The sequence below is a fragment of the Tachyglossus aculeatus genome, chromosome 19 (genome assembly GCF_015852505.1).
Source record: "Tachyglossus aculeatus isolate mTacAcu1 chromosome 19, mTacAcu1.pri, whole genome shotgun sequence".
NCBI classification, from domain to species: domain Eukaryota; kingdom Metazoa; phylum Chordata; class Mammalia; order Monotremata; family Tachyglossidae; genus Tachyglossus; species Tachyglossus aculeatus.
In genome coordinates, this window is record NC_052084.1 from 37,229,442 (window position 1) to 37,256,602 (window position 27,161).

The following is a 27,161-nucleotide window of genomic DNA, read 5'->3' on the forward strand; positions in this document are numbered from 1 at the left end:
TGACCTTGGGCAAGTCACTTCAGTTCTCTGGGCTTCAGTTACATTGTCTGTAAAATGGAGATCAAGACTGTGAGCCCCATGTGGGACAGGGACTGTGTCCAAACTTATTAACTTGTATCTACCCCAGTGCTTGGAACAGTGCTTGGCACATAGTGTTTAAGAAGTACCATAATAATAATAATTATTACCTCCTGCTGCTCAGGCTCACAGCCTGCAAGCGGTGCCTGTGGCCTTAGGCATCAGGAATGGTCTGGAGGAAGAGGAAGGGTCAGAGGGGCTGCCGATTGATCCATGTCATTTACTGAGTGCTTACGCTGTGCAGAGCATTGTACAAGGGCTTGGGCGAGTACAATACAATAGTGTTTGTCTAGTTTTAGATTTTGAGTTCCACATCACTCAGGGACTCTGTCGTGATTATCCTGTATCTATGCTAATGCTTAGTCCAGTGCTGTGCACTTAGTAAGCACTTAACAAACACAACAATATTATTATTATGTGTCAAGCACTGTATTAAGCACTCAGGTAGATAAAAGATAATCAAATCAAACATTGTGCCTATGTCTAAGAAGGAGGCATTTAGCCCCAGTTTTACAAATGAAAAAACAGGCATAGAGAAGTGAAATGATTTGCCCAAGATCCCACGGCATGCAAGTGGCAGAAACAGGATTAGAACTCAAATCTCCTGCCTTCCACTAGGCCATGCTAGTTCTCAATTGAATCTTCAGTTGGAATGTGTGTTAGTGGACTGTGAGCCCATTGTTGGGTAGGGACCATCTCTATGTGTTGCCAACTTGTACTTCCCAAGTGCTTAGTACAGTGCTCTGCACACAGTAAGTGCTCAATAAATACGATTGAATGAATGAATGAATGGACTGAAAACATTTATATATAGGCAGGATATCCAGGCATCTGTAACAATGCCACCAATATTGGTATGAGATTCTGGTGTCCACATACTAAATGGCACTTTCTTTTCCGTATTACATTCCACCCTAGACATACTTCCACATGAGGCAAGAAAAATAGGTAGCAAAATGGCTAAGTGCCCTAAATCAGTTCAATTTGAATGCTCTCTGAGGTTTGCAATTTTGGGCTCAGCCTGTGGCGAATGGGCAGGGTGTTCATTTGGAGATTTCAGGTCAGATGGCTGTCTCACAGTAGAATGGCTTTCTTTTTTCTAGACAGATGAACAGGATCAAAAGTTTTACTTTCCCCTTGTTCTCTTCATGAACCTTCATCTTTTTGGTACCCACAAAAATTATGATCCTACATTCTCGTAGAGGTTAAGGGTTCCCCGTGCATCACAGGCCTCTCACTCCACTAATGGGACAAGTTTCCCCTAATGCACCCTAATCTTATTCTAGAGAGCAAAAAAAGCCTGTTCAATTTCCAAGACTGTATTAAACCTGTGGCTAAGGCTGTCATCAGGGGTAGCAGATGTGATGGTGGTTTTAATGACAGAAATACAGGCTGGCTGGGAAATTTACTTGGGACCATTTCTGCAATTCACGTAATATTTTCCCAGCAACAGAAAATGTAGTTTCTCTCTCAGATAGCCTGACCTGGATGGACCCTCCTGATCTCAATGAGACGGAAAGCTATTTTGTTAGCTTTGAAGGAGGTTACAATATGCAATATTCCCAAACCTATTTTCCTCTACAATACCTCTTCATTCTCTCATTCAGGGAATGCCCTTGCCTGAGATTTTAAAATCCCTTTTCTCATCTCTTTTTTTTTTTTTTTGGAAAATCCCTAAAAATAAAATGGCTGGGTTTTTTTTTTTTTAGAACATGTTCAAAATCCATCCCTGATGAAATGTCCCAAGTATCCAATGTTGAGAAAAATGCACTGTGCCCGTAAAAAAAAGTAGTGAGTAAACAGTTTACACAAATGTAAAAAGGAAGATTGAATTGGTTACAGTACTTGAATTTTCATTTGGATTTTTTAACAAACTAAACAGCCAAGAGCTAAAAGTCAATAGAACAATTTAATACTAGGATATGATGTAAATCTACTTTAATACCAGTGCTTTTGCTCTAGGACATTTGGACCTCTGATATTGAAGTTCCCTATGAATAGTAATTAATGTACCCTGGGCAAACACTCACATGGTACATTTGGACAGGGATACAGGTTATCAAAGTTAAAGGCAGATGACTACCCCAACACAGGAATTATGTTCTACATTGGTCAGCAGCTCAATTTAGCATGTGATTTAAGCAGAATCCCAGCTAGATTGCTACTTTGTTCAATTGTAAATGCCCTTTAAAGCATGGGATGTGTCTCTTACCTCTCTTGTAGTTTCCCAACCTCCTAGCAAATTGTTCTGTACATGGATCAGTCAGTGCTCCTTCAGCGCTTTATCAATCAGTATTATTTATTGAGAACCATCTGTGCTTGATTGATTGATTGAGCACCAAATTCTGACTCAGTCCTGTTGCTCTGATCCAAGTTCCTCCATTTCCCTGACGTGTAACCTAGGGAGAAATCATTGAACTTCTCTGTGCCTCTGTTTCCTCATTTGTAAAATGGGTCTAAAATACCCGTTCTCTCTCCTGCTTAGACTGTGAGCCCATGTGAGACAGAAACTATATCTGATCTGCTTGAATAGTATCTACCCAAGTCCTTAGCACAGGACTTGGTGCATAGTTAGCACTTATCAATGACCATAATTACTATTATTTTTATAGGAGGACACATGGAGAAGGAGGGAGGAGAGAAGAGAAAGTAGGAAGAGGAGGTAGCCATAGTGGATAATTTTACAATTTTTTTCATGGTAATTGTTAAGCGCATACGTGCCAGGAATGGTATTAAGAACTGGGGTATGTACAAGCTAATCAGGTTGGACACAGGTCGTGTCCCACAAGGAACTCACCTTCTTAATCCTCATTTTACAGATAGGGTAACTGAGGCACAGAGAAGTTAAGTGATTTGCCCAATGTTACACAGCGGACAAGTAGTAGAACCTAATCCTTCTTACTCCCAGCCCCGTGCTCTAACCACTAGGTCTTGCTGCTTTTAGAAAATTATGTTGGGTTTTATATTTCAATTTTTTTGCAGTCCAGTCCTCAGGTACAGTTGAGGTGCAAATCAGTTGTGGATTTCCTGGTTGACTCTTCCAACAGCAATAGGTAGATTATAGGGATATGAACAGTAGTCAAATCATATTCCCATCCACATAATTATTTTCTTTATTAAATCCATAGAGGTTGAGTGTTTTTTTTCTCTCCGACCCCAACCACCAGGATTTTTTTTCTGCCCATAAATTGTATCTAACTTGATTTTTCAAGTACCTAGCTATCCTCTGAAATTGACAAATGGAAACAAACAGAGCTATAACTAGAAAACCTTGGCAACTTCTGTCTGGAAGGACACAGTCTACTTAAAAACTGTGGGATTGGAAGCCTCTGGGAAAATGTTACCGAACTGAGCTACTGCTGAATGAGAAAAATCCAGGCGATTTTCATTGTGCATTGTGTCTTTATAATTTGGAATAATTGCAGAGGATACATGGTTTCATTTTCCTTTTAAATGATGCATCCTCAGGTTATTTCATTTGACCTTTACAGCCATAACAAATGTATTTCATTTTCTAACTGTCATTACTCTCCTCCCCCTCTTTTCTTCATTCATTTCTTCCATTAGCTTTCGCTTTCATTTACCAGTAATGATGGCATTGATTCCCTTTCTGTTTAGGAGTTCAAAACCTATGGGCCCCTATTTATAGATTCAAGACTCATAACCAGTTACCTTGGAAACTCCTTAAAGAGCATTTTTTCTCTCCTCCTGTTTCCATCAAATCACAAAACTGCTTTCTTTTCTCCTTTCTCTGTCAGGGTGTAACTCCACTGGCATGCTCACTTTCCTAACCTCTGAGTCCTCATTCTCTCAGCTAATTGAAACAACATTGAACATTATTGTCTCCTCATTTCCATCCACTCTCAGAATATGAATGCATTTTTAACAGAAAGTTAGGTTTCCTTCTAAGAGCCTAGTCTGTGAATAAGTGGTATCTTGCTGTTCTACTATCCCCATAAATGGCAGCCAGTATCTAACCTGACATTCTACTATCTGTAACTATGCACCAGCACTATGAATCTGGCCAAATGGCTTTGTGAACAATTACTTTTTACATATTTTATTTAAATTTAAAGAAATAAAAGTGAAAAAACCAACAACCAAATTCAAGTCTACAGATAGAAAGTTCCCCTTCCTCACATCAATAAAAAACCCTCCCTGGTCATATACACTTAACTTTGCGATTCTCTTTATAGGTTTATAGTTACATAAATGACACTTGATCCCTCACTTAAAGGAAACTAATGAAATTGGAAGTTACTAAAGGTTTCATTCATTTCTAAGCTAGCTTACAGGGATAGATGGAGAATTTGGAGGGTACAGACAAAATATAGCAATATAACAGACTCAATCCCTCCCCACAATGAGCTTTCAGGTTAGAGGGGGAGACATTAATATAAATAAATAAAATTATAGATATGTACCTAAGTGCTGTGGGGTTGGGAAGGGAGGATGTCCAGAATTGGATATCATTGGTTTGATATATTATAGGCATCATAACCTGAAGAACCTTGCACTACATAAAATCTGCACTAAGGTCACACAGCAAGCAATTGGCAGAGATGGGATTAGCGCCCAGGTTCCTCAACTCCCAGGCCCCTGCTGTTTCCACTACGTTATGCTGCTTCTCAATCCTCAGATTCAGGAGGCCAGGCCTGGCCCTGCAGTTACCGCCATAATAGAAATGTAGAAATAGGAAGGACACAAGATCTGTGTATCCTCCTAGGTCTCCTATCTCTGAGATTGTACTCAGAATGAGACTTCCTATTCCCCAACCAAGCAAAAGACTCATAAAAACTGACCCTAACATGCCCCACAGCTAAACCTGTGATGGCAAACAATTACATGGACTGCCACCAGGAATGCAGATTTGGAGCAGCTAATACGCACACACACACACACACACACACACACACACACACACACACACACTCGTGTGTTTCCTGTGGACAGTTACAGCCTGGCTCTAGAATATGCGTACAAAACGGTGTCACTTTTGTACATTGAATTTCTCTGGGGCCTAGCGTATACCACATCTTGTACCCTGACACTGCTGAAAGTGCCTGAATATATTTGTTGACAAATAAAATAAATACCATAAATTACTTGATAAACTGCAGTTTTAATCAAAGAAGAACACACACCCAGCAGAAAAGCCCATGCCTCGTCAATCTGGCCATGACGGGTAGAGATACTTAATCATGGCCTGATGTGAAGCTGGAGTAATTGAGCCCAAGAAGGTTAAATTCATATTCAGCCTTTCGTTAGCATCTCCCTCATCACTTGATTCTTTGAGTAAATAGATTGCCTTGTGTTCTTAAAAGTAAAATGGGCAGCACACTATGCTATTGCTCGAGTTCCTGGAATTGCTTAGATAAAAGCCTGGTTTAAGGGAGAAATAAGATTGCTATAAGCTTCTTGTCAGCTTCCAGCAAATTCATACATATCAAAAAAGTTCAAAGAAAAAATAACAAAGGGCAAAAATAATGAGCTCGTCAAGGCAAATGCTTAATGCATTTCTACTTTGGGCATTAATCACAATGAATGAGTGTGTGGTCAAAGCAGTTGGGGTCATGAGGGAGTATTTGGGTGAAAGCAAAGTAGAAATCTTAGCCAATGGTTGAAAAAAAACAGATTGAAAATTTTTAAAGTGAGACATTAAGGTCAGGAAATCAGATTCAGAGTGCTGAGGCACAGTGGGCAAGTTTTAATGAATCCTCAGTTGAGCTTTTTTAAGACAAGCACTCAGAACTCAAATATCTAGATAAACCAAACCTTCCTTTTTTAATCAATGGGAAAAAGATGGAATATTCTCCACATCAAATGGAATTATGGAACTTGCTTCTACTCAGGGAATTTGAGTTTCTTTAGGTTGACTGAAGTAGCTTTCTTCAAAACAAAGAGGGGGTTTAAAGTACCTGTGGTCTTGTCAGCAGGTATTTCAGGCATTTCTTTATCATGCCAGAATGAGGCTAAATTGACACACATTCAACCCATACACATGGCTGGTGGATGAGTCTAAAGAAGTGCCTGAGGGAATGCGATTGATATCAGAGTGTAAGTTCCTTGAAGGCAGAAGAAACACTCTGAAGATATACTATAGCATAAAATCTGATCATTCAACCAAGCAGCTAACTCTTAACAGCTTGGATGCAGCAATCAGGAAGGGAATGGCCTTTAATAATATTAGTTGTGTCTGTTATGCGCTTATTATGTACCAGGCACTGTACTAAGTGCTGGGGTGGACACAAGAAAATTGGAATGGACACAGTCCCTGTTCTACATGGGGCTCACAGTCTCAGTCTCTTTTACAGATGAGGTAACTGAGGCATAGAGAAGTGAAGTGACTTGCCCAAGGTCACACAGCAGACAAGTGGTGGAGCGAGGATTAGAACTCATGACCTGAGTCCCAGGCCTGTGCTCTATCCACTACAACATGCTGCTTAAAGAAGACTCTTCAGAAAGTCTGTAAGCTCTTTGTGCTCAGGGACTGTCTCCCAACTGTCGCCCAAGCACTTAGTACAGTGCTCTGCACATGTTAAGCCCTCAATAAATAGCATCGATTGATTGACTGCATAAAGTGAGTGTGCAAAAATTGCAATTGATTGACCAGGAGTAGAAAAAAATAAATCCACTCACATTCCGGCAAACTCTGTTTCCAGGAAAACTTGTGTTAGAGAACATTCTCCTTGCCCCAACACCTTGTGTGGGCTCCCAAAATTTCTTCCAACCCAGCAGTTTGTTGTAGATGAACAGACACACCCTCTCACATAAGCATTCCATAATTGCTTAACAACACTCTTGGCAAAAAGAGTAGTGAAAACATACATTAAGGCAGAATTTTGGGGGACCTAGTCCCATAGATTAATATTTAGCATGGCAGAGCTTTGCAGCTGATCACCATGACGAAGAAATCAAACTCAGGGCTGGCAGAAGACTTACATGGGGCTAATTAGAGAAATACTTGAGCTTATAAATGGCTGTCACCCTGATATCAGCCTCTAAAGCCCTCACCTTGTAGGGGACGTGAGCTGTGTGGCTATGACTTTCTGAGCCGCTGGTATAATATTGCCAAGGTAAGAGGATGATATAATAGATATTGGCTCTGTTTTTCTGAAAATGATTTTTGGTGATGCATAGGATTGGCCTGGCAGCCTGGAACAGAAGTTTTGTCATCTTCATGAAGGGTGCTATTTGATAGTGTATGATCACTTACTTCAGAGAGAGTAAAATCTGGCATGTTTGTTTCCTAAATACAGCAATTCCTCAAGGACATTCATGGAAATTCACAGAGTTGGGGTCAGGAGAGTTTCTGGGGAGACCAGGCTCAATCAGCAATATTTATTGAATGCCAGGCACTGTACTAAGCACCTGCATGCATAAAACAGAAACAAGACAATGCTCCCTGGCATTGAGGAGCTTACAATCTAATGGGGAAGGGAAATGGACAAATTTCTTTTTTGCATAAAGAGGAATAAGGATATAGTAGGAATCAGTAAAACAAATATCAGGATAAAAAAGAGTAAATGATTGAAAATACGAATAAAAAAACCACATAGGTCCATAAGAGATTCAGGTTCCATTTAGCATCCACAAACATGCCTGTCTTAAAGTAGACTATGTGAAATTGAGTTGATATGCAGCTCCGGCTCCCTCCATGTGTGATGGAGAAGAGATCAGAAATGATGTTGCCCTGGTTTCACTTTAGTCGCCTGAATTAATCAATCAATAGAATGCTCAATCAATAGAATGCATAATGTGCAATCAAAACAAGAACTTGGGAGAATACAATATAATTTGCAGATATAATCCCTGCCCTCAAGGATTTTACAATAAACCATGATGTTTACTGTTTTTTCTACCTTTTTTGATCAATGGTATTTACTGAGCACATACTGTTCGCAGAGCACTGTACGAAGTGCTTGGGAGAGTACAATGCAATAGAGTTGGTGGAAAAATTTCCCTGACCACAGAGAGCTTGCAGGCTAGTTACAATCTTACAGTTTTGAGATTGCTCAAGCCCAGCATCCTCGCAGAAATGCTGTTTCCATCCAAACACTTCACTGTGTTTCCCCAGCCAAGCATAGCCCTGTGGATCATTTTCAAGAACTTGGAACAGACTGACTGAGGCTACTAAGTACCTTTAAGTAGTCTAAAGCTTTCAAAGTTTTATGCCAATCAAAGAAGTATGGAACCTTTGATGTTGTTCCCTTGACTTTTCTTTCATCTGCTGCTCTAAATCAGGTCAGGTGGACTGTGCAGGAACGTGAATTTACACTATAGTTCAGGGAGTATGCATTTGAGAATACTGGCAGTAGGTGATCCAAGAAGCAAGGCTCAATGGAAAGAGCTCAGCTTTTGGAGTCAGAGGTCATGGATTCAAATCCCAACTCCACCAATTGTCAGCTGTGTAATCTTGGGAAAGTCACTTAACTTCTCTGGGCCTCAGTTACCTCATCTGCAAAATGGGGATTAAGACTGTGAGCTCCCCGTGGGACAACCTGATCACCTTGTAAACTCCCCAGTGCTTAGAACAGTGCTTTACACATAGTAAGTGCTTAATAAATGCCATCATTATTATTATTTAGAAGACAAATCCAAATCAATCAGTGATGTTTGTTGAGCACTGACTGTAGGTACAGCACTGTATATGGGACTCTTTACACATCTCCTCCAAGAGGCCTTCCCTATTGAAGCCCTCTTTACCCCAGTTCGTTATCCCTTCTGCATTGTCTAGGCACTTTAATCTGTGACCTTTGGACGTTTGATATTGGCCCCACTCCCAACCTTGCAGCATTTATGTACACATCTTTAAATTATATATTACAAATTATTTATTCATATGAATATCTGTCCCCTCCTCTAGCCTGTAAGCTTGTTATGGGCAGGGAATGTGTCTGCTAATTCTGTTGCACTGTACTCTTCCAAGTACTTAGTACAGTGCTCTACATATAGTAAGTGCTCAATAAATATGATTGATTCACTGGGAATCAAGAAACTTAGAAAGGCGTAGTGGATAGAGCACGAGCCCAGGAGTCAGAAGGTCATAGGTCCTAATTCTGATTCCGCCACTTGTGTGCTATGTGGCCTTGGGCAAGTCACTTAACTTCTCTGTGCCTCAGTTACCTCATCTGTAAAATGGGGATTAAGATTGTGAGCTTTCTGTGGGACAGGGATTGTGTCCAACCTGATTTCCTTGTATCCACCCCAAAGCTTAGTACAGTGCTTGGCACAGAGTAAGTACTTAAAAAATACTATAATTATTATTATTATAGCTCTTCCACTGGCCTCAGTTTGAACCCCAGCTTCCTCTAGCTCCCCCAGTAAGCACCTAATAAATATCATAGTTAATTAGTACAGTCCTTAACTTCATTGAACTCTTCCTATATGTGTCGTGAAACAAGGTTCTTTCCTTTTGTTTCATTTTAGTACTCTTGATTATACAGGCGGGACTATTCTCCCCTACCCACAGAGGAATCTGATCTGATTAGCTTATATCTACCCCTGCCCTTAGGACATAAAAAGTACTTAAGTATTACAATCATTATTAGTGTTCTTTTAGGAATAACAGGAGAACTGAACTCTTACTTCCCTTGGATGCAGATAGATTTTTCAATAGGCCCTCTGTTCCTCTTATCTATACTCCCTAGATTGGAGGGTCTTCAGGGCAGGGATGATATTTACTAATTCCATTGTACTCTCCCAAGTGCTCAATACAGTACTCTGCACACACTAGAGCTCTTAAATGAATACAGAAAAATACCGTGTTAAGTGGATGAGCTTTAAATGAAGTATGGATAATCATTGGAAATAAAATTCTTTAGTGCACTCCCAAGGTCCAAAAAAGTGATCAAGATAAAACACAATACTGTTACAGGATTAAACAGCAATGTAAATATATCCAGTAATGAAAGATTAACTAGATTTTTGTGTGTTTTAGAGAATACAGTACTTATTTTTAAGGTGTAATCTAGAAGAGTGTTATATGGCAGGGAAACTGTACTTTAAATTGTAGTTTTCACTTTCTCAACAGAGTCAAATCATTTTCCTCCATGAAGGTATATTTAAGTCCACAACAGAATTAATTCTTTTTGTAAGGGTATTTTTCAAGTGCTCACTATATGCCAAGCACTGGGCAAAGTGCTGGGGTAGATACAAGTTAATCCGGTTGGACACCGTCCATGACCCATATGGGGCTCACAGTCATAATCCCCATTTTACAGATGAGGTAACTGAGGCAAAAACAAGTTAAATGACTTGCCCAAGGTCACACAGCAGACATGTGACTACTTCTAGACTGTGAGCCCCTTGTTGGGTAGGGATTGTATCTATTTGTTGCTCAATTGTACTTTCCAAACACTTAGTATAGTGCTCTGCACACAGTAAGCGCTCAATAAATACAAATGAATGAATGTTTTGGAGTCAGGATTAGAACCTGAACTCAGGTCCTCTAATTCTACTAATAAAGTCCTTTACTTTAAGTTTAATATATCACAGATTTGGTCAAGTCAGTATGGTTTCTCCTTGACAGATTGTTCAGATGCCTAATTCTTATTATTTTTCTCACATCCGGTATAACTATCCACCACCACAGATATTCAGTGGAAGCACGGAGTTTAATGTCACCCCTCAACTCTCTAATAAATTATCCTAACAGTGCATGGTTGGACAAGTAAGTATGAAAACTAAATCAGAGGCCAATGTGTCCTTTGGAAGGCTGATGGAGTGGGGCAACAGCCAGACTTTTATACCAAAGCTCAATATCAAAGTGAAGGTCTAAATGCACCGTAGTATGGCCTAGTCCTCTCACTAAACGTGAGTTTTGGAACCACTATAGGAAACATCTCCATTATTACCAGCAATTCCATCAACTACACTATGAACTAAACTCAGCATCATATGACAAGATCTGGGCTCAATAATTAGGTCACAGTGCAGTCAGTTTGCCAGCGCTGAGGTCATGTTATCGGTAATGACCTTCACTGTACAGGACATGTGAGGAAGATGGATGATGGCAAAATACCCAAGAATCAGCTGTGTGGTGAACTGAAAGGGGACATATGGTAACTGAGAGTACAGAGTAAGCATTTTAAAAGGCAAAGTGAAGCAGAGTTTCAAACAATGCATGAAACAGTGGTATGAAAGGGGCAAACTGCATCAGATAGATCATCTGGACTAGTACCTTCTTGATATTCAGCAAGGGTGGCGAGAATGGTGTCCTCTAAATGAATTCTAATAAGATTTCCGTGACAGTAACCTATCTGACCTCTCCTGTTCTTTGGCCAATAAAAAAGGCTTTGGCACAATCGAGATTTCTACAGATTTGGATACGGCAACAGACATAGCAAGTGGCTAATCCATCAGCAAGAAAAAGGACAATCTGTATATGAGATATTTTCAGCCATGGGGATGGGAACTCATCCTTTATTGTCTTCTTCCCCAGAACTTAGTACAAGGTTTTCTACCCAGAAGGCAAGAAAGAATGGGGAGGAGGAAGGTGATGAAAATAGAAGTTTAGAAGGGAAGGGAAATTGCACTACTGCATGTAATAAAGTCATCCCTGGTTCTCATCTTCAGATCAACAATAAAAGCTATGGCTACTTTTGTACCCTGCCAATAGGAACTTGTGCACACATTAAGCGCTGAATAAATACCATTGACTGATTGATTCTGGGGAATTGTACTTGTGTTTTGGGAGCATATGATGCTATTCAAATTCCAGAACTGTAGAAACTACTTCGTGCCTCATGCATTTATAAAGACAGCTCTATTAATCTATGAATTCACAATCCCCCATACATGTGCCTTCTTATGCTTGCTCTCTGTATAAGTTGAGGACAACAGTTGAATTAATAGAATGTCTCAAATAAGTCTGTTACATACAGATGTTCTTTTTAAAAGCCAAAGGATAGCTGGAGGAGCCTTGTCTATAAATGTTTAGACCAGATCTATTTATGCAAAGAGGATTTGGGATTATCAGAACAGGCTTGTGTATAAGAATGACAACTGTGTGCTATTGTCAGAGGCAGAGGGAACAGAATGCAAGTAGGAGCATTTGTTCATTTGGGTTAATGCTTTCTGGACTTACAGATTTATGGATGCAGTTATGTGATTTTTAGTGTGTGGCAATGTTAGAGGCAGGGCACATTTGTGATGAGAATTTGTTGAGCTTCCTAATGTTTTCCACTAATGATTTTAATAATAATGCAGTGCCTTTCCTCAAAGATAATTTTGAGCAATACAGTTTGTAATGTTCTGTGATGCATAATGATGACATTTAGTTTTATTATGGATGGTTCTGGCATTTTTTGTTATTTTGCACTGAAAGGATAAAAATAAAAGTTATTTGCTGAGCTAGTACACTTTGGATTTCCAATGTGCTGTATAGGAGGAATCTTCAAAACTGGGTAGAAAAAAATTTGTACATTAGAGAATTATAATGTGGATATTTGTTATTTTAAATTATTCAATAGAGTCTGTTGGTTTTGCCAGAGGGGTAGTTTAGATATTTCAAAAGGCAATCAGCCTTTTAGTAAAAACGGGAAACTATAGCAAATAAGTTTCTGTCAATCAGAAACTCTATTTTACTATCCAGAATGGTGCCTTCTTGGCATTCAGTAGGGGTGGGAGGTTTATGGAGAGAAAAGTGTTCTAAAATGTATTCTCATGTGGTAACAAATATTCACATTACAATTCTCTACATTTATTTTTGGAACTAATAAATGCTATCTGCCCTCTCCTTGTACAAACACTCTAGAATCAGCCAGCAGTTAGTATGGTAGAGGCCACCTAACAATTATCTGGCACATGCCAAACAGAAGATGGATTTGAATCCCTGGATAAGGCAAAAGTTCATGAAGCTAATTTTGCTTGGCAAATGCCCACATTTCAGAAGTTCATGAGGTAGAAATTGCTGGAAAAGAATGAAGTGTATTTGGAATGATGAGTTAATGATCTCTCACATTGTTCCTATCCTGCCAGAGTGACAAATGACATTTTTTAACTAGATGATCACTCATCCCCAAGATTTGGTTCAGAAATAGGAATGATAATTAAAAAAATATAACTTCAAAGATATTTAATATCTGATTCATGATTAATGACTTATTAGGAAAGTAGAAACAGTGGAAAATAAGTGCTGTGAAGATCTGGTTGGAGAGGAGACTATATATGAAACTAGACTCTAAGCTCCTTGTGGGCAGGGAAAATGTCTACTGTGGCTTAGAGGAAAGAGCATGGGCTTGGGAGTCAGAGGACCTGTGTTCTAATCCGGCTCTGTCACTTGTTTGCTGTGTGATCTTGGGCAAGTCACTTAAATTCTCTGTACCTCAGTTCCCTCCTCTGTAAAATGGAGATGAAAACCGTGAGCCCCACGTGGGACTACCTGATTATCTTGTGTCTACCTCAGTGTTTAGAACAGTGCTTGGCACATAGTAAGTGCTTAAGAAATACAATTATTATTACTCTCCCAAGTGCTTAATATAGTGCTCTGCATATAGTAAGTGCTCAATATGTACAATTGATTGTTGAAACAGTAATTATTATTTGAGCACATACTTTTAGTAGCAGTATGGGCTAACAGAAGGAGCATGTGACCGGGAGGTAGGAATTTGGGTTCTAGCTCTACCACTGGTCTGTAGGATAACTTTGGCTGAGTCAGTATGCCTCTATGAGCCTCAGTTTCCCTATATGTAAAATGGGGATAAGAAACCTGCGTCTTCCTACTTTTTAGATCGTGAGCACCTTGTGGGATGGGGAACTGTGTCTTATCTGATTATTTTGTATCTACCTATGATCCTGGCACTTAATAAAGTGCTAAATTCCAAAATTGCTACTGAATTGCATAGTTTAATGGTCTTCACAGTTTAAGTTTACCAGAAACTTTTTACTCCCCACTTAAATGACTTTTGACATGGACTCAGCACTAGTGAACAGTATAGCTTGTTAATATCTGCATCTATCTAACCATTATGCAAATACCTGGAACTCCCATTTGAGGTAGCATTTCAATACATCAATAACATTTATTGAGCACTTACAGTGTGCAGGGCACTGAATTAAACATTTGGAAAGTAAGATAGAGTCAGTAGGCACAATCCCTGACCACAAAGAGTTTGCGGTCTAGAGGGACAGATAAACGGTGAAATAAATACAGATAGAGGAAATGGTAAGGCATAAGTATATGTACATAAGTCCTTTAGGGATGATGGGGGGGGGGATGGATATCTAGTGCTGAGGGGGTACAGATCTACGTGCATAGCCACGCAGAAAGGATAGTGAATAGGGTAATGAGGGCTTAGTCGGAGAAAGATTTCAGGATGTTTTTGAAGATGGGGAGAGTGATGGTTTATGGTATTTGTTAAGCACTCACCTTGTGGCAAACACTGTTTTAAGGTGGACACTTGGATATGAAAGGTGAGGGAGTTCCAGGGCAGACGGAGAATCTGGACAAAGGCCGGTAAAGAGATAGACGAGATTGCCAAGATAGACAAGACTGTGGGGAGACGGACCCCGATTGAGGTACAGTGATTAGTTTGGCTTAGAGGACATGCATGGGTTGTAGTAGATCAGTGAGATAAGGTAGGTTGGGGAAAGCTGATTGAGTTGGGCAACAATTGGAGGTTTTAGAAGAGTGGGAAGATAAAGGCTGCACTTTTTTTTACAAAAACTATCAATCAATCAATCAATCGTATTTATTGAGCACTTACTGTGTGCAGAGCACTGTACTAAGTGCTTGGGAAGTACAAGTTGGCAACATACAGAGACAGTCCCTACCCAACAGTGGGCTCAATCTAGGCAGCAGGGTGAAGTATAGTTTGGAGAGGAACAGACAGGAGGCAGGGAGGTCATCAGAGAGGCTGTTGTAGTAAAGGCAGAAAATGATGAGTGTGGATCGAGGTGGCAGCAGTTTGGATGGAGAGGAAAGGGCAGATTTTAGAGTTATTGTGGAGGTAGAATTGGCAGCATAAGGCCAAGGCTGTGGGCTTGTGAGTCGAAGAGGATGGTGGTGGTGTCTACAGTGATGGGAAGGTCAGGGGAAGGACTGGGTTTGGGTGATAAGATGAGAGGTTCTGTTTTAAACATGTTATCTTTGAACTATCACTGGGCCATCCAAGTAGAGATGCCCTGAAGACAAGAGAAAATGCAAGACTGCAGAGAAGGAGAGAGATCAGGGCCACTGACACAGAATTGGGGAATCATCTACCTAGAGATGGTAGTTGAAGCTGTGAGACCTAATAAGTTCAAGAAATCATATTTATTGAGCATTTACTGTGTGCAGAGCACTTCTACTAAATGCTTGGGAGAGTACAATAAAACAGAGTTGGTAGACATGGTGCCTGACCACGAGCTTACAGTCTGAAGGGGGGAGATAAGCATTTATATAAATAACTTACAGATGTGTACGTAAGTACTGTGGGGCTGAAGGAGGGGTGAATAAGGGTGCAAATCCGATTTCTTCAAGAGAGTGGGTATAGGTAAAACATTTTCAAAGCACTCAAAGGAACTAGTAAGCACTCATTAAATACAATTGATTTATGTACTGAACACCCATGAGAAAAACGCTGAACAGTACTATAGTTTGGGAGAGTAAAACAATAGAAAAAGACACCACCATGGAGCTTACAAATCTATTTCACTGTCATGTTGGTTCCAGGCAGTTTGGCAGTTTATCTTTGACATTTAATTGGGAAAAAAACAGTGGCGATGATGGCACATCATTTGGACTTGTAGTAATGGGAGATGGTTCTTTGGCTGTGAATGAGAGATTATTATGAATCCTGGTGACTTTGTCACAGGAAACAGAGAAGGGGGATTCTGAAGACTGGACCAGGATGAGAGCCTTTGTGAGCCCGTTGCTGGGTAGGGATTGTTCCTATCTTTTGCCAAATTGTACTTTCCAAGCACTTAGTATGGTGCTCTGCACACAGTAAGCGCCCAATAAATACGATTGAATGAGTGAATGGAGGCATCCTTCTCACTCCATTCACAACTACATCCTGGCCAGGTATATGACAGTTTGGCTGGATTGCATAAACAAAGCATAGGGAAGCAACATGGCCTAGTAGCAGAGTACAGTCTTGGGAGTCAGAGGGCGTGGGTTAATGATGATGGTATTTCATTCATTCATTCATTGTCATATTTATTGAGCGCTTACGGTGTGCAGAGCACTGTACTAAGCATTTGGGAAGTACAAGTTGGCAACATATAGAGACAGTCCCTACCCAACAACGGGCTCACAGTCTAGAAGGGGGAGACAGACAACAAAACAAAACATGTAGACAGGTGTCAAAATCATCAGAACGAATAGAATTATAGCTATAGGATAGGGAGGTAAGTGCCATGTCATGCAGCTGGGGAGAGTATTTGTTAAGTGCTTACTATGTGTCAGGCACTGTACTACCTGCTAGAGGGGATACAAGCAAATCGGGCTGGACACAGTCCCTGTCACATGTTGGGCTCATAGTCTCAGTCCCCATTTTACAGATGAGGTAACTGAGGCACAGAGAAGTGAAGTGACTTGCCCAAGGTCAAATAGCAGACAAGTGGTGCAGCCAAGATTAGAACTCATGACCTTCTTACTCTCAGTCCCATGCTTTATCCACCATACCATGCTGCTTCTCTAATCCCAGCTCCGCCACGTATCTGCCACTTGCCTTAGTGAAAACAGTGTGGCCTATACGATAGAGCCTGGGCCTGGGTGTCAGAAGAACCTGGATTCTAATTCTGGCTCCACCACTTTTCTGCTGTGTGACCTTGGTCAAGTCACTTAAATTATCTGTGCCTCAGTTACCTCATCTGTAAAATGGGGATTAAGACTGTAAAACCCATGTCAGACAGGACTGTGTCCACCCTGATTACCTTGTATTTACCCCAGTGTTTAGAACACTGCTTGGCATGTAGTAAGTGCTTACAAATACCATTATTATTATCATTTTTATTATGTGCCTAACTAGGAAAATAGAAAGTCTGGCTAGCGGGGTGTTACTCTTTATTGGAACGTTTCACTGGAAGACATAGTTATGCTGCCAAAAATTCAGACAGGCTGGCTTCCCACTGGAGAATGGAATATTCCACACTTAGTCTAACTATTTAAGAGATGTTTTCAACTACAGATTTAGCACTGCTGTCCCTCTGGCCTTCGTCAACTCCATTTATTTAACAATCAAAAATTCCCCATAATGCTGAGAGCTGCAGCTCTCTCTGCCCCTCTTCTCATATGAGTTGGAGGAAAGAGTGCAGATGACTCGAGGAAAACTGCCAGAATTATTCCAAGGACTGTCAGGTTTGCTAACGACTGAAGCTTCTCAGATGACTAAACGGGACTCCTCTCACCTTTGATATAAACCGCATATGGCTTTAGTCCTGTTTGCCTAAATTAACTCCAATTTCCTGGTGACCAGGGTCACACAATCTCATATAGGGACTCAGCTGCTCTTCTCTAGCACATATGCTCCGGTTTTGTTGGTGATTTATTTACTCTAATGAAAAAAAATTAAAAAGCAACACTGAGCCAGATTACCTTCATTGGCATTGGCCTGGTTGTAAATGTCGGTCTGACCATGTATTATGGACCATCAAATCACACTCTCTCCATGAGGAAATTCAAAATACAAATTTGGCCATTGATGATGGATTAATTTGGATAGTATCAGCAGCAAAACTGAGGCACTGGAACTGACTGGGAAGAGATCCCAGGCTGGCAACTGCCAAATTTACATTGGTGACAGGGAAAATAAACAGCAATTTAGGGTCAGTTTTCTTATGAGGCAAAATACTGTAGTGTCTTGGTGGATCATTCACCTTCAGTTAATCATGTCAGGCATTGTTAAGGAAGAGGAACACTGTTTATTCAAGAAACAATTTAGTCTAGTGGAAAGAGCACAGGCCTGGGAGTTGCAAGGTTTGGGTTCTAATCCCCACTCTGCCACTTATCTACTCTGCCGCCTTGAATAAGTCACTTAATTCATCTGGCCTCAGTTTTCTCATCTATCAAATGAGGATGAAATACATGTTCTCCCCCTTCCTTAAATTGTGAATCATGTGTGGGACGGGGACAATGTTCAACCTGGTTATCCTGTACTTACCCCAGTACTTGGCACATGTTATGCCCAACACAATTTTTTAATTAAAATAATTAATCCTTTTTTGGCATAATGGAAAGAGCTTGGGACTAAGAATCAGTAATACCGATGCTAGGCCTAGCTCTGCTGGGCCTGCTGAATGGCCTTTGGCAAGTCACTAAACATCTCTGGGCATCCATTTCCTCCTCTCAACAATACAAAGAAGATAATAATAATAATAATGGCTTACTTCCATACTTCACTCTGCTGTCCTGATCATTTTTCTACCCCACTCCTCAAAAAACTCCAGTGGTTGCCCATCCATCTCTGCATCAAACAAAAACTCCTCACCATTGAGTTTAAAGCACTCAATCACCTGTCCCCCTCCTACCTCACCTTGCTACTCTCCTACAACTCAGCATGCACACTTTGCTACTTTGATGCTAACCTTCTCAATTTGCCTTGATCTTACCTATCTCACCACTGACTCCTCACCCACATCCTGTCTCTGGCCTGGAACACCCTCCCTACCCAAATCTGACAAACAATTACTCTCCCTCACTTCAAAGCCTTATTGAAGGCACATCTGCTCCAAGAGGTCATCCCTGACTAAGCGCCCTCCCGCACCGACTTCTCCCACTCTCTTCTGCATCACCCTGACCTGCTCCCTTTGTTCTTCCCCTCTCCAAGCCTCAGAGCACTTATGTACAAATCTGTAATGTATTTACTTGTGTAAATGTCTTTCTTCCCCTGTCTAGACAGTAAGTTCATTGTGGGCAGGGAATGTGTCTATTTATTGTTGTACTCTCCCAAGCGCTTAGTACAGTGCTCTGAACACAGTAAGCACTCAATAAATACAATTGAATGAATGAATAATCTATGCCCTTCTTAGACTGTGAAACCCTTGCGGGGCAGCGACACATCTGAACAGATTAATTTGTATCTGACAGTACTTAGAGCTCAGATCTTTCATACCTAGTAAATGCTTAATAAATACTGTAATTAAGTCTGTGGGTAGTTAACTGCAGAAAAATACAAAGTAGATAAGGATCCCTTGCTGTAACACTCTTCATCTGATGCTTTTTTGCTCCTTTAAACAGAACCAGAGATCTACAGTGGTGTGAAAAGCAGACATCCTTTCTTTGATAGGCTTGCACATGAAAAACAATTATGTCTACTGTAAACTAACTGCAAGGCCCTCAAAAATGCCCAGGAGAATTCTTTTCTTAGTCATTTCAGGACTTCAAAATCCTGACCTCTTTCCAGGTCAGAAATCTCTATTAAGTTAGGCAAGAGACAAATACAACATTAGCTATTTATTATTTAGTTCTCCACTCAAATATTTTAAATTTTTAAATGGCACTCTCTTCAGCTTCTTAAAACAAAATGACAACATATCTGGCAGCTTCATTAAAGGCATCTTCCTGAGCCCTGCATTTTCTCATCTCTTAAATTTAGCAGGAAGGAGGCCAGCCCCTGCCTGACTTCACTTATGCTCTCTGAACCCTGATAACCACCGTCTCAAGGTGAGGAAGTTGTAAGAAGACATTTGATTGAGTTCTCGCTGATGCAACAAAAACTAAATTGACTGATTCACTTAAGGATTTTGGGGGCTCAGAAATAACTGATAAAACACCTCAAAAAAAAACTCCTCCAAAGCCACCTCTGCCTGTAGGTGGCTAGCCACCCTCCCTGACACTAGGCAAGACATATATGACATCACACTCCTTATTCTTGCCTCACAGCATCACATGATTACCTCATTGCCACCAGTTTGAGGAACCATGTAGATTTTGCTTGATCCTACAGCATTTCTTTTTGTTGGGGGCAAGGGAGATGTCTCCTGTAAACCCCAATTGCATCTGGATTTTTGCATTTTCTTTCTGGGTCAGTGCCAAGTTGGGCATGGCCTCTGAGCAACAAAATTCCTCAGCAGGAACTGTGTTTGAGGGGATCTCAGCTCAGAGTGAAAGAGCAGACATAAGAATGTCCATTTTCGGGTCTGGATGGAGACAAGCCATTGGAAAGCCAGACTGTCTAGTATAAAATCAGTTAACTTATCTAGCCGCAGTACCCTAATGATCTTTGCGTTTTTCTCTGTTACCTTTTTTGTGCCCCAGTTATCTCATCTGTAAAATGGGGACTAAGCTATGAGCCTCTTGAGCGTTGGTCCAACCTGATTATCTTGTATCTATCCAATTCTAAGTACAGTGTCTAGCACATAGTAAGTACTTAAATACCATGTAGACAAAACAAAGAAAGTTTCGTCTCACGGGAAATCTTGCTTTTATCTGTCTTGTTTCAGAAGTCAAAAATCTCCACTTACGACAAAATGTGGGCTTTTATGAGTAGCCGGAGACAGTCAGTTCTTGTCAAAAGCAATGAAGAGGGGATCCAGAGGGTGCTCACCTCAGATTATGCCTTCCTGATGGAGTCAACAACCATCGAGTTCGTCACCCAACGAAACTGCAACCTGACACAGATTGGAGGCCTTATCGACTCAAAAGGTTATGGGGTTGGCACCCCCATGGGTAGGTGATGTGTCTGTTCTGTACTCATTACTCTTTGTTGTTATCAGCGAGCGATGGAATGGGGATGACAAGAGCTATGGAGGCCACAAAATTTCCCACTTGACCCAAAGCAGTGGGCTACAACATGTCAATGTGATGGAAAAAATATGGTGTGTGAACTGAATGCAAGTAGCCCCGACTAGCAGTCTATGTATAGGTTATTATAGAATTGCTCTTTGATAATAACGGTGTGAATATTTTTTAGGTATGAGCACAGGGGTCCACTCCACAGGGGCTACACAACACCTCACTGAGCAGGATTCTCAGCCTTGCTTACCCCACATTTCTGACAAGGCTGGAGTGCTTCCAGTTGGGTTTGAAAAGACCCAAAAGGGTGGCTTTCTGGACTGTTTGCCCTTGTAGCCTGCCTCTGCCTAGTCCACATCCCCCTACAATCCTAGCCTGTTCTCCAACCCTTCGCCCAATATAGATACTTGGCATCTATGGGAGCCTATTTCGTGATCAGATATTATCTATTTTCCTGTAAGTGAAGAATTGTCCAAACTCATTGCAGAGGGAAAACTATTAATATATTCATTGTCATCTGGGACATTTGAGGGCTTGGGAAATCTACTCACCAAATACAATGGCTGTTGATGATCCTTGCAAATAAGAAGATTGAATAAGAGGGAAAGTAGGCTATGTGTGTTTGTAGATGTAAACCAAATCTCCTTAGCGTTTGAGTGCTACACCCTTCACTTTTTCAAGTTCAGATGTATTTCTGGTGATGCGATAGTTTAACCTTATCATCACTGTCCAACACCTTTTATTGGGCACCCCAAAAGAGAAGGGCCTTGTAGTATCAACTAAGGGGTTTATGAACATAGATTCCATCTGGTGTCTGGTTTCAAAGGGCGGCCAGAGCACCTTAGAGAACCGAACTAGCTGTGCCATGTACTTTGAGTATTGGCATTGCCCCCTCGTGGAAAGGATTGCTGCTAACAAGCAGGTTCCAGCATGAGAATAAGCTGTTACAGCAGTTCTCTCATCTTTTTGCTACTGTAATATAATCATAGTGGCAAAGGTTAGGTATCTCACCAATATTAACATCCTCCCTAGTTAGCTGTGGGATTCATTAGACATTTGCTCTGCCTAACATTGTGCTAAACGTTGGGGTAGATACTAAGCACTTAGTAAAGTGCTTTGCACATAGTAAGCGCTCAACAAATACGATTGAATGAATGAATTCAGGATGACTGGTTCTGACAAAGTCCTTGTCCCACACGTGAGGGATTTACAACTTGAGAGAACATTTTGTCCCCACTTCACTGGTTAGAAAACGGAGGCACAAAGTGGTTAAAGTGATTTGCCCAAGGCCATCCAGGCCAAGAGCCGAACTGGGATTAGAACCTAAATCTCCCGACTCCCAGGCTCATAATCTTTCACTAGATTACTCCCAGTTAATTTTAAGTGAAGTCTTCATATACAATTGCCATTTTAAATGCCAAACTGTAGAAGCCCCTTCAGTCCTGGCCAACAAACCTTAATTTTCTTCATTTCACTCAAGACTTGCCAGTTTTAGTATAGCCATACTAGGAGTTAGGAGAGCAGTGTTTGAGTCCCTGTCAATTGAATACATTTATTGGAATATGACTTTTCTATTCAGGGATCATATATTTAGCACAGTAGTTCACAAATGACCACCAAAAGAGTCAGCTAGTAAACAGACAGTGTTTTCCATGCTTTCTGAAATCCTACTGGTAGAATATTAAAATCTGGGTAAAGACTTTGATAAAGCCTTTGTCAACTCAGTCCCTCTGAAGGTAATGATCAAACTATGCACCAATATTCAGAAACCAATCCCTGGCACTAAAATATACACCTGCTCACTGTGACACCCCTTCCATGGGGGTGAGGGGATTGATGACCCTCACGCTCTCTGAGCTGAATTCAACATCACACATCCCAGTTCTCTGACAAGGCCTGAGTGTTTTCAATCAGGGCTGAAAAGACCCAAAATGACAGCTGCCAAGTCTGTTCCTTCTGTACAGCCTGCCCCTCAGTCCTCATCATTTCCAAAATCAGCAGCTCTCATCCCCATAAAGAAAACTGGCACCTCTGTAGGGCATGTGGCTATTTGAAAAGTGGCTTCTCAACTGAGGGGCACTGTTGCCTGCCATGAAAAATTTGAAGTTTTTCCATGATTGTGATGGGAGGAAGCTAAAAGGCCACCACTTGGGCTCCAACAGATAATCCTCACCCACTGGTAGGAACAGAGCTGGTTGGGGAACAAAGCACAGAGGTTTTGGGGGTCACTAGAGATGTATAGTGGAATGTCTTTATATAGTGGAAGAGGGAATGTCTTTATCCCGAGGTCCCCCTGTCGTTCTCCTAGTTTCCACCCCACACTTTCAGTGTTTAGAGATCAGGTGGTAAGAATACTGCCCTGCCTTAATAATGCTGCCCCCAGAAAGGTTTGCCGGAGGGGGTAGAGGGGAGGAGAGGGGTTGTCCTTCACTAACTTGTAGTCAGGAAGTGGGAACTGTGCTATTGAGACTGGAGAAGCTGGGTAAAAATGAGTTAAACGAAAAGTAATAGGGAGTGTGTGCCAAAGTGCTATTCGTGTCTGCCAAAATACATAACTTCATGGCTGGTGTGTGAGACAGAGAGGAGAAATGAATTGAAGCTGTGTAACCTAGTGGACAGAGCATGGGCCTGGAATTCAGCAGACTTGGGTTCTAATTCTGGTTCTGCTACTTCTCTTCTGTATGATGTTGGACAAGTCGCTTAACTTCTCTGTGCCTCAGTTAACTCATCTATTAAGTGGGGATTAAGACTGTGTATCCAACTTTTCATTCATTTGTTCAGTCAGTCATATTTATGGAGTGCTTACTGCTTGCAGAACACTGTATTAAGTGCTTGGTAGAGTACAATATAACGGTAGACATTCCCTGCTCACAGCAAGCTTACAATCTAGAGGGAGGAACCCCAGCACTTAGTAGAGCATCTGGCACATAGTAAGTGCTTAAAAATTACCATTAAAAATGGGAAAGACCTCTTGGAGATAAATTAATCAATCATATTTATTGAGTGCTTATGGTGTGCAGAACACTTTACTAAAAGTTTGGGAGAGTAGAATATAACAAATAACAGAGTTGGTAGTGATGTTCCTGAAATTTCAGATGGGCTTTGAAGATGGGAAGAAGTTATGGCCTGATGGATTGGAAGGGGAGTTTCAGTTTGGGGGACGGCTGTCAACAAGAGATCAGGTGCAAGAGAGAAGATAATTAGGACCAGGGAACAGGTTGGCTTGAGAGGAATGAAGTGTTCAAACTGTGATATAATGGCAAAAGAGAATGGATAACTAAAGGGAGAGAGCTGATTAAATGCTTTTACAGGAGTTTTTGCTTGGTATGGAGAAGAAAGGGCAACCAGTAGAGGTTCTGAGGAGTGTGGAAATGTGGGCAAATGATGCTTTAGAAAACTCACACAGAGTGAAATATGGGCTGGAGAGGAGAGAGACCAGAGGTTGGGAAACCAGTGAGAGAAGGATGTAGTAGTCAAATCATGATGGGACAAGTTCCTGGACCAGCCTACTGGGTAGATGGGAAGCGGCAGATTCTGGAAATGTTATGGGGGAGGAAGTGACAAGATTTAACAAAAGACTGAATATGGGGGTTGGAGGAGGGGAAGGAATTGAGGAAAATGCCAAAGGAGTTCCTCACCTTCTAGCACTAATGCCTTGGACTTAATAATGAGATATCACAGTCTCAGGGAGTTGGAAGTGATCAGAGTGAAGACCTTGGGGTTTCCTCATGCTATTCAGCTCTACGAAAGTTTTCAGTCTATCCCTGTTACTGAACAGTGCCGGCAAAATAGCCTACAGTGCATTTCTCAATGCCATTCTGTTCCTAATACGTAGGTATTTTATGCATATCATATTGGATTTTTTGATAAAAGTTGGCTGACTTTTGTATTTTCAATACCCTAGTGCTTTCCACTTATATGTGAAGGGCCTTTATTTGGCCATGGCAGTTATATCACAAAGGCTTGCTATTCAAGTCACTCATCTAGTGAGATTTATCACAAGACTTTTTACCTTTTCTACTCAATGGAATTTTATTCTTCATTTTTAACTTATGAGCTTTAAACTTTTTTAATGAATCAGACATTTTTATTTATTCAAATTATAGCACAATTAAAATGTTTTGGGCACTCGAAACATTTTGAAGAGACACATTCATATAATTTCATCCAAGAATTCTGATGTAGAAAGAGGTATTTCACACTCCACTCCCTTAAATTAAAGACTTCACTGCAGAGAAAAGGTTTCAGGCAATAATTTATGATCTGCTATTTCATACCTCTGCTAGGATTTCATGAATTATTTATATTTAGCAAAGGCATTAATACACACAATACAATGAGTTCTCCAACAGTAGAGTAAGAGATACCAGGCTTCAAATTGGTTTTAACCAAACAAGAAGGACTATACCTACTAAACCTTCAATTAACATACAATATCTGTTAATATATTATCTAAATCCTACAGGCTATATTTTTCCTCTCTCAAAGTCACTTAAAAACAGGTCAAGTACTATTAACCCTGAAAAACTCAGTGATGTGCTTAATAATAACTGTGAGTTTTGTTAGAAACTCTGTGCCAAGCACTGTACTAAACCCTAGGGTAGATACAAAATAATCAGGTTGGGCACAGTCTGTGTCCCACAGGGGGCTCCTGGTCTTAATCCCCATTTAACAGATGTGATCATTTAGGCACAAAGAATTTAAGTGATTTGCCCAAGGCCACACAACAGCCATGTGGCTGAGCTGGGACTAAAATTCAGGTCCTTTGAAGCCCAGGCCTGTGCTCCCCTATACCATTCCACAGGACTAGGAGGTGGACACATTAGATTGCAAATTAATTGAGGAAAGGGATTGTGCTCATTGCTTCTTTTGCACTAAGTGCTTAATAGAGTGTTTCATATTCAGAAGGGAATCAATAAACACCACTGACTGATTGAGGTTGGCTCACAGCTCACAGCTCCCTTCTCTTGGAGAACAGTCTGATCCTAGATGGCTTGTCTAGAATCAGTTTAGGTCTGAGGGGAGGGTCTGGGGGGCGTCGGGGGGAGGGGGGTGTCATTTCATGTTTCCATTACTCCTTCCAGATCAGCCAGTTATGGGATTTAGGGTCTCAGAAAGACAAGGCTAAACATTTTGTCTCTTACTTGATCTGTGCTGGAAGGCTGTGGAAAAGAATAGTTGCCAACCCACCTCCTCCAGGAAGTAGTCCCCCAATCAAGCTTCACCTCCCCAGTCATATCCATTCATATCAAGCAGCCACCACAAATATTTATGCATATTCTTCATTAAGATTAAGCTAAACTTTTGCATGTTTATCCTCCCATCCTACTATCGACTATTGACTATCAGAGAAGCAGCGTGGCTCAGTGGAAAAGAGCACGGGCTTTGGAGTCATAGGTCATGGGTTCAAACCCCGGCTCCACCAATTGTCAGCTGTGTGACTTTGGGCAAGTCACTTCACTTCTCTGTGCCTCAGTTACCTCATCTGTAAAATGGGGATTAAAACTGTGAGCCCCACGTGGGACAACCTGATCAACTTGTAACCTCCCCAGCACTTAGAACAGTGCTTTGCACATAGTAAGTGCTTAATAAATGCCATTATCATTATTATTATCATCGACAACTATAGTGTTTTGTGAATGGGTTTTGTCTATAGGCTCCTTCGTTAGGTCAGAAGCTCCTTCATATCCAACAGTCCACCACTCTCTCCAATTTCAAAACTCTTCTAATACTCATATCTCCTCCACAAGGCCTTTCCTGACTAGGCCCTCATTTCCCATACCTGCTCTCCCCTCTATGTCAACCATGCACTTGGTTGTGTACCCTTTAAGCACTTTGATACTCATTTGCAGCCTCACAATACTTATATTCTATTTACCCTATGTGTAATGCATTTTAATGTCTGCCTTCACTTATACTGTAAGCTCCTTGTGGGAAGGAATCACATCTGCCAACTATTGTATTGTACTTTTCCAAGTGCTCAGTTTAGTGCTCGCACACAGTATGTGCTCAGTAAATATCACTGATTAATCCTTGAGGGCAAGGGCAATGGAACTCTCCCAAAGCACTTAAAGTGTTCTGATGCCCAATAAATTCTGCTGTTTAGTGTGCTTGGGAGAGGTCGAAGGAAGCCAGAAATATGGACAGACATCTAAGGAAATCTCAAGAAACAGGAAAAGTCCTTAACTCGATTGCTATGCCTTTTTATGCCTGTGGTGCTCATTTTATGGATTCGTTTAGCTGTGGCTTCCACAAACGCTTCCATTTAGCGTTTGTGACATCACAATCCATCACTGTGGGAGTTATTTGTATTGACCCAAGTGGACTGAGATACCACTGAATGACTCAGAAAGCAGCTATTTAATTAGAGAAAGCTCTGTTTATAGAAAAATACCTTAGTAGAACAGTCAGGAATGATGAAGCA

The 27,161-nt window shown here is 40.9% G+C and overlaps 1 protein-coding gene across 4 annotated transcripts in view; it reads left to right on the forward strand.

Annotated features, from left to right (window-relative positions):
• GRIK2 (glutamate ionotropic receptor kainate type subunit 2) overlaps positions 1-27,161 on the forward strand; it is a 304,612-nt gene that overhangs the window by 263,183 nt on the left and 14,268 nt on the right. For all 4 annotated transcript variants that reach the window (XM_038760909.1, XM_038760908.1, XM_038760911.1 and 1 more), the window contains exon 15: positions 20,446-20,671. In XM_038760909.1, the coding sequence (XP_038616837.1) occupies positions 20,446-20,671 (226 nt within the window). The remainder of the gene's footprint in view (positions 1-20,445; positions 20,672-27,161) is intronic.